The 8,821-nt window shown below is 40.0% G+C and overlaps 1 protein-coding gene across 1 annotated transcript; it reads left to right on the top strand.

Annotated features, from left to right (window-relative positions):
- Positions 1 to 3,821: 3,821 nt before the first annotated feature.
- On the top strand, positions 3,822 to 5,158 carry LOC133925426 (homeobox-leucine zipper protein ROC6-like). The gene is made up of 4 exons (XM_062371358.1): positions 3,822 to 3,848; positions 3,959 to 4,241; positions 4,307 to 4,500; positions 4,775 to 5,158. The coding sequence occupies exons 1-4, from the start codon at positions 3,822 to 3,824 to the stop codon at positions 5,156 to 5,158; spliced, it is 888 nt and encodes a 295-aa protein (XP_062227342.1).
- The last annotated feature ends 3,663 nt before the right edge of the window (positions 5,159 to 8,821 follow it).

The raw sequence follows: 8,821 nt of genomic DNA, 5'->3' as shown, positions 1-8,821 counted from the left end.
TTATAAGCACTGCATATGATGGTAACACTATTCTACACCTTGGGTAGAATAATATTCATAATGAGAAAAAACACTGTGAATTACTTAACCGGAATGCACATAACTACTGAACATACCCTTAGTACTCACCATCTGTAGTTACTACTGAATTTTTTTTTTCATTAATTCAGTGTGGTGTCACCTTATATTCCTATGACTCGAATTTTTAGTTTCCATCAACTTCAACATCTATCCTTGCATATATCTTCAACACGAAAAACTGCAGGTTTATCTTGTTTAGATTTTGATGTACATGAACCTATATCTCTGACATGGGCCTGATAGATTAGAATGCCATTACTTCTTCCTGTTTTGATCAGGTGCGAGTGGGAAAAAGAAGACGCTTAGGCCGAGCTTGTCGTTTCGCTGTCAGAAATTTCCGACGCGTGTAGATTAGCTGTCCCTGTCTAAAGTTGACCATTGGAATAACTTAGAATTGAAAATTTGTGACATGGTTCCCCAAGTATGAACAAAGCAAATATGCTTAATAAAGAATTTTGTCAATTTTCTTTACTTCAATATTATACTAATTTGATTTTTTTTGGCGGAATAACCATAATAAATGTTGTCCTTCTATTCATTTTTTTACCCAAGGAAAAAAAGGTAGCACTGTTTGAATGACATTAAACCTTACCAAACAAATCATAATTCACTAAGACACAAATGACAGTAGTGAAGTAGTGCTAGTGGTGACACCCAAAAATGGAGTGTGCCATAATGAACTGCATAAAGAAATAAATGTACAGAGGAACATATCCAGATTATTTGACAACATAATTAAATATTTGAATATTTCTATATAACATTATTTAGTAGTACGAATTAATGTACTCCAAATATAAACACACTTATACTGTCACATTGACATCAGTGCATTTATTCCATCATGCTTTGACCCACTCTAAAACCTTTATATTTCAATATAGTTTCCCATTTCGAAACCAGTTTTATGGGCAGCTAGCTAATTCATAGGACCAGAAGAATCCTTAAATAGGGAGCAAGGCCACAGGTGTTTCTTGTCACCATAGTTCATACCCCTGTCTGTTGGAAGTCCCAACCACACCGCAGTTTTTGCAAACCCATATTCCAGCAGTTTTTGTCATTCGCTGCGGTTCTTGTGTAGGGGACAACAGCTTCAACTCAAAGGTATCACATGGAACACAAATCGCACTAGAAGCTATTTTGTTGCATTGTTAAAGGTCATTGATTCATGTTGATTCCAGAATCGTAACGATTTTAAGTATTATACATCCACAGTTGTGTCTTAGGGGAACATAGATGCTAGTAGTTGATTTGATAGAAGTACTTTCTGTGACAATGGCATCATGTGAAGAGGCAATATATGCTTCTGAATCGATCCTAAGCTAGCGTAGATCACACGGATCTGACCATAGAGTGTGTGGTTTTTCCTTTTTTTGCGGCATATGGAGAGTATGCAGTTTGGGGTATTTGTAAAGGGGGCGTTTTTTCACACGTGCACGTGAGTACACACGATTTGCCCGTGCACACCCGCTTCCCATTTTCATGTTGTTTTGTTGTTTTCATTTTGACACACTGCTTTAGTTTGTGATCAATCACGAGGCATTTCGGCACACATATTGCATCCATTTAATCCTTTTTTCATTCAGTCAGTAGTGGCACATGGAACCGCACATAGAAAAAGTTACTACAACTATGTGTCATAACGGTAAAACTGAGAATGAAAGCATTTATAAATCACAACAGTGGTAAGATATCATATGTAGTCCAGATCCAATAGCGCAACTCCCCGTGGGCCCTAGTGTGCAGCCCTGGTCGCCTGAATACTTACATTGTTATGCAAGTGCATAAATTATCCTTTTCAATTTATAAAGGCAAATGCACTTGTAGTCCTTCTTATACTTAGTCATCTACCCCTTCAATTTCTAGGGAGAGTATATGTTAGGTGATCTTTTGTTGCTGGAATATGCGCTTATTAATACTAGTAGTCTCTAAAGAGAGTACACGATATGGGGTCTTTTGCTGCTTGAATATGCACTTTAGAGAGATATTATCTTTTCAATCCAAGCGTGATACAACTCATTCATTAAGAGTACAGAGTTTTGATTGGGGATTTACTGTATTACTGCCTATCTTATATTATACAATATCATGCAAGGATAAGATTTATGCGATTCTTCGAGCAGAATCAGGTCTTCTACATCTATCAATGGCTGCCATAACTTGAGCTCTCTATGCAATACAATTTTATTTGGTCTGACCAGTTATAACTTGTTTTCTGCATGGGGATTATTGTGTGAACTTCTGGTTTAATTTTCTTTCTAAAGTAGCGGAAGACATTGAGAAAGAGTTCTTATGCATATACGTAAAGAAATTCTAAACAGTTGCTTCTCATTATTTCAATGAGATTAAGGGGTACAGACTACGTTTGATTTTCCCAGAAAATATTTTTTGAAACAAACTACTATAATTAAAAATTTACCATACATCTAATATCATTTAGAATTTAAAACCATTGCAAACAAGATAGCGCTATTCTACACCCTAGGTAGAATAATATGCTACTAAGAAAAAGCATTGTGAATTACCGAACCTGAATGCACAGAACTACTGAACATGCCCTCAATGTGAAAAGAAAATAAGAATTCTCCACAACATTTATGTGGTACGTTACATATATAGTTTTCTCTACTGTTTTAGATAAATACTTGTATATACCTTTGAGGGGCAAGCGTACAAGCCTTTTACACTATTTACTTTTGGTTGCTACTCTTTATTCCACGGTAGCAGACAACTCTTTACCCGAGAACATATCATGTGCTTGCTGTTCGTATGGTGCATCATTGTACTTCTTAGGTATAGAAGTTTTAAAAGATTCTCAGAAAAATGAGAAATATCGTAAAAGAGAAATCTTACATGAATATAGATCATCAGTGTTGTTAATTTTTGTACTTTTCAATTTTGTTTCTCTTAACTGCAATATGTCATCTTAAAATTTGTATGGTTCTAGGGAATGTCCTCCCCTACATCTCGAAATTAAATGTTTTGAGAATTCCTCAATGTTACTCTCACTTTTGGTTATCAGGTCACCATGGAGAACGAGGGGCCCATGAACAACAACAATGGCCATGATCTGAGCCATGACCTTGGAAACGATGACACCACCGACCTGCTATGGAACAACCTTGAGTATGATATGGATGCTCTGCTCGGAGCCAATGTCAATGCTAGCGCTTATGTTGCTGAAGAAGACGAGGACAACCATCCCAAGGACAAGAAATCCTCCAGGCGTGTAAAACGCCACACCATGGAGCAACTTCAAGCACTCGAAGTGTAATAGATTAAAAAGAGATGAATAATGGCATGTTTTGGTTCGAAGAATATATATGAGCTTATCTGTCTCTTCTAATTTTGCCCAGATTGTTCCAACAATGTGCTAACCCGGACGAGGAGACGCGGAAGACACTTGGCACAAAGATTGGATTGGAGACTTGGCAGGTCAAGTTCTGGTTCCAAAACCGGCGCTCCCAAAAGAAGGTAGATCAACATACGACTTGTTACCTTCTTATAACATCGGTCGTCCTTTTGAGTATAATGCATGCGTAGCTCCAGCCACATTGAATATATCCCAAATGCCTGTTACTGCAAGCTTTCGATCATGGTAAAGATTAAAAATAATATATCTCTAATGCCTGTTACTGCCATGCATTGAATATGTCCCAAATGTGTAGTACTCAATGTATTTGACGAAGTAGAAACAATGGATAACAGATGTAGTTTGTATATGGTTGTGTCCAGGTGACATGGAAGGTGTTAGAAATCACTTCACGGTTTCGTGTGTATTATTTAGTGTATTTTTTATTTATGAACGAACAACTAGCCCCACAACAACACGTGGGAAGTTCACCTATTCATTTTATCAACTAATTAATACGTGCAGGTGAAGGCATGTGGGGAGGAGAACAGGCTGATTCGTTACCAGAATGCTGCCCTGCTCGCTGAGAACGCCAAACTTGAGCAGGAAATGCTGGCGCGGTCATGCTTCACGTGTGTAAGACTGGTGGCGCATGCCGAGCAATCGTCGGAGAAGCGGAGCTTGCTCATTGAGAATGCAATGCTTAAGACTGTCCTCAGTGAGCTCTCCCGCGGGGCGGTGCTTCCTCTCTCGGTGCCATCCATCCGCGACGGCGGCGGATGGCGTGGCGTGGCACTGGCTCTGAGAGGTTTGAGATAGCCGTGCGCATGGTGACTTGGTGTGTTAGCAATGTGCCTAATGGACAGCTTCCAGGCATGGTGTTGAGTGCCGCTACAACGGTGTGGCTGCCCAGCACACTGCCACAGCATGTGTTCGACTACCTTCGCGATTGGCGGCACCATGGCGAGTGGGATACACACATGCATGGTGCCACAGTGAAAGAGTTAGCCTATATCTCCACTGGTGGCTACCTCAAAGGCAATGCCGTCTCTGTCCTCCGCCCCAATGTATGTCTACACTCTTGGTTTTTCACATGTTTGCCCCTATTATATCCATACACTACAATCAGTATTTCCATTGCGTGCATAGACTTGTTGTAATTTTTTAGTGTTATATAACTCTACATATTTATGGTTCCTCGTATTTAGCCGTTACTCATCATTAACTAAAAAGTATTGTAGTTTAGAATTTTAGCACTCGATGGCTCAGTCACCTAGGTAGCATAAATGTTACTATTCCATTTCTTTCATCGAACATTAGAACCGTTTGCTTTTCGTGCAGGTTACTGATGGAACAAACAGCAACATATTGATCCTGCAAGATGCAAGCACCGATGTGTCATGCTCGCTGGTGGTGTACAGTCCCATCGAAGAGAATGCAATGCTTGCTGTCATGAACGGTGGCGACCACACCTCTAGCTTCCTCCTTCCATCCGGGTTCGCCGTACTCCCCGACGGACACGGCCTGGCTCACCACAGTCCGAGCACCTCCAGCGCTTTTGCCACTGCAGGGTCTCTTGTCACCGTGGCGTGCCAGACACTGTTGCCAGGCATCACAACCGATAACCTTGCCACTGAGGCCTTTGACGATGCCGGAAAGCAGCTCTGCCATGCGATAGGGAAGATCAGGGCCGCCGTGGAGGCTGACATCATCGTTCCAGCATGATTACGCTGCTTTTTTGAGAGAATAAAATTTGGACACAACTAATATTTCCTTAGTGTAGCATATGGGACGGTCATAAGCAATGGATCGAGTCAAGGGTGAACCAACCGTGGTCTAGGCTCTGCACTGGACTGATTTATGCTGGTTCATGCATTGAATTGGTTTATGACAGACTAATTCATGATCGTTGTGGAATCCAGAATGATAATTAGAGGGGTTGAATAGGTGTTTCAACAAATTTTTTTCAAAATAGATGATTTTTTTCTATTTCTCACCTAACGCACATCAAAACGTTCAAGCGAAAGCAAACGAATCAGATAGACAAAGCAAGAAGACTAGTTTCATAGCAATATAATATCATTGATAGAATATGAACCATAGGTTTCATTCAAGACAATTTCATATGTCTTTGTGCATAAAAACTCGTAACTTTCAAAGAAACTAGAGAAGATGGACACCGGATAAGGTTATCCTTCAAAATAATAGTCTAGTGGCAAAGGGACTCAAGACCCGCTCAAATATAAATGTAGGTTATTTTAAACTCTCAACTATTCTCTAAATATAAGTTATTCTCAAACTTTTATATATTTTTTCTCTTTTGTTCCCTTCTTATTCTTGTTTAATAAATACTATTACTCTCACAAATAAATGAGTTATCTTTTCCGATGCAGAATAAATAAAGAGTAATAAAGTCATTTTATCTACTTTCTTAATTATTGTGTATAAATTTAAAACGACATATATTTACAATAGAAGGGAGTATTTCCTTAGTGTAGCGTATGGGACGGTCATAAGCAATGGATCGAGTCAAGGGTGAACCAACCGTGATCTAGGCTCTGCACTGGACTGATTTATGCTGGTTCGTGCATTGAATTGGTTTATGATAGACCAACCCGTGATCGTTTCTCACAATCATTTTTATTTCCAGTCATGCTTATTGTATTGAACCTCCAGTGTCATGGATTTCTGTTGGTTTAATTAATTTGCATAATTTTAGGCTCAGTTTTTTTAGGCCAAATGGCAACAGCTATATTTACTTATCAGGACTACATTCTTTGGAGACTACTACATCCAATTAGAATTCACGGGTGCAGTACTCCCAGGGGCACACTCAGTTTGCTTCCCGCCAAACAAAAACAATTACGAGAAGCTGCGCCAAGCACAGTTGGCCAACGCCCGTTTTTGCGCCCACGTTCGAGTCCCGCTCAATGCAGGTTCTCACCAATAACGCAGAAGGGATCTCCTCTATGGTATTTCTCTTAATAGAATTACAAAGTGCAAACTGCAGCTTACCTCATGGATTTCATGCCAAATGCTCGTTAACACTCTTCTGTCCTTGCTCGATGGCAATTTTTATTTCTCCCTGGCAAGTTGCAACCTTTGCATCTGGTTTGGTTAGTGTTGCAAATCCCAATAGACCTGCTGCTGCGCCAGCATTTAATTGTGCGATTTGCATGGGTGGGCCCCTTTGAACATTTCTCCCTCTTTCTTTTGATTCAAGTTGTTGCTTCAACTTCATTCTATAGATTTGGCACCAATCATGAAATCAACATGAACACTATTTACATCTTTCTTGACCAATTACGGCCGCAATTAAAGCACACTGACCGACATTTTCATACATTCAAATGGAAAATTGCGAACCACATATATCGATTGAAATGGTTAAGGTAAACTTTTAACGAGACAGTAGGCAATATATAAAATGGTCTGTTTGGTTAGTTAATGGGGCAAAATATACATGGCTGAGAAAAAATGTAACACATCCGGTTGCGGGAGCTACTTATGATGAAGAACATCGTAAACATCAGCAGACCAGTCATCCCATCAGTAGCTTCCAGCTTGTGCCCCTAGGCCCCAGCATGGCTCGCCGCCAGGCACAAGTGGTTGCTCGCTCTCATCTGTGGAAGGCTAGATGCAGGTTCATGAAAGGGAGTTGAGAACAGCGGAGAACTTGGAGTGATGAGACCAAGCACAGTCTGAGGATTCGGCCTGCAACGCCACGTGGCCCGGTTCGATGATTTTTGGAGTAGGCATAAAAAAATGGAATGGCAACCAGCTGATATTGGTCAGCCTATGTGGCCTGTGAAGCCTTTATTGTATTTTTCGTTTTCATTTTCTTTATATTTATTTATATTTTATTTCTCTTTCATGTTTTTTGATAATAGTTTAATTTTTTTGGTCTTTCATATGCATTCTACAATTCAACAGAACAAAATCAACAGTTTGTGAAACCTAATTCTACAAATGTGGATTCAATATTTTGAAAAGTTGGGTTCAAAAATTTGTGTGACCTCTTTCATCATGTTGCGATAATGTTTTCAGTATTTTTTATATTATTCGTTGAGACGTTATATTAGAATTGTTGAAATGGTACATTCAAATAGTTTCATTTTTCAAAAATTATAAAATATATTTATATTGCATCTTGTTTTGTTGCATTACTTATGAACAATGTTCAAAACAGACACTTGATTTGAGAGAAATATGCATTTAAAGTTTGAAATTATAAAATTTGTCTCACTAACCCTCCTATACATCATATGTTTAGTTTGTTATTACTTTTCTGTAAACACAACAATTCAAATATACTTAACAAACAGATCAAATATAGTATCCCAACAAATCACATATAATTTGTTGAATATATTTGGCAAATTGTTGAATTAGGTTTGAGATATTCTTTGTCATGTCTTTCAGAAAAGCTACATAGACTAAGAAAGTTATATGATCTTTTCAATTGTTAAATCAAGTTTCACAAATTGTTGTATTGAGGGTCTGTTTGTTTTTTTATTATAATTCTAACAATTTATATTACGATTCTCATAACCTAGAATCTAAATTATACAATTAAAACAAATAACATCAAATTATTAGAATCTCCCTCGCTCTCCCCCTCCTCTACAGAGATGGGGCTCCTTTATTTCTCTCGCCCCCTTTCGTTTCCCTCGTAGGCATAGCAGGACGCGCATGGCAGTCCAGCGGCTTTCGGCCCTCACGGAAGACCATGCTGGCAGCGGGCAAACATCACAACATCGCACGCGAAATGTTCAGTGGAACATGGCGAAGCTCACTGTGCAGTCAAATGATGGGGAGAAGGGGGCTCCACGGTGAAGGGGGCTGAGATGGCCGCCGAAGATGAAGAAGAAGAAGGCAGATCTCGATTCTGGCAATGAGATTGAAGGAAAGCGACGGGAATCGCTCGGGGATGCCTTGGGAGACCTTCCCCTAGCCCCCTTGCAGCTCGGGCATGTCCGATTCGGCAGGGGCGTGGTTGATTTCGATGGCGGCGCGTCGGTCTTCTCGGCTACGCTCGGTTGAGGATGGAAGAAAAGAGGGAGAGAGTAAGAGAGGGGAGTGTTACCGACCCCTTCACTCTGGCAGCATTCACATAGAGAGATCGGACGAAGCAGGATAGAAAGGGGGGAAGAACACGTAGAAGGGGTGGAGAACGGAGGTCAGATTGAGGAAGACAGAGTAATTTATGATTCTTTCTCTCGCCCCTTCCTTGTGGTGAAATGGGTTCCTTAAGGTGCGGCTGCTGGAGAGGAAGAGGGAGATCGACGGCAAGCGGCAGGAGCTCGCGATGGCTTAGGAAGCATCAGCAGGAAGAAAAAAAAAAACTTATGTTTGTAATGGAAGTGGTGAGTAAATATATGTCGTAAT

The sequence above is a fragment of the Phragmites australis genome, chromosome 7, assembly GCF_958298935.1.
Source record: "Phragmites australis chromosome 7, lpPhrAust1.1, whole genome shotgun sequence".
Lineage (NCBI taxonomy): Eukaryota > Viridiplantae > Streptophyta > Magnoliopsida > Poales > Poaceae > Phragmites > Phragmites australis.
This window is presented reverse-complemented; position numbering and strand designations above follow the sequence as displayed.

Coding starts and splice junctions, on each gene's coding strand:
- LOC133925426 (XM_062371358.1), top strand. CDS start 3,822: ATGGAAGGTGTTAGAAATCACTTCACG. Junction 3,849..3,958: donor GTGTTAGAAATCACTTCACG/GTTTCGTGTGTA, acceptor TAATACGTGCAG/GTGAAGGCATGTGGGGAGGA. Junction 4,242..4,306: donor CGTGGCACTGGCTCTGAGAG/GTTTGAGATAGC, acceptor GACAGCTTCCAG/GCATGGTGTTGAGTGCCGCT.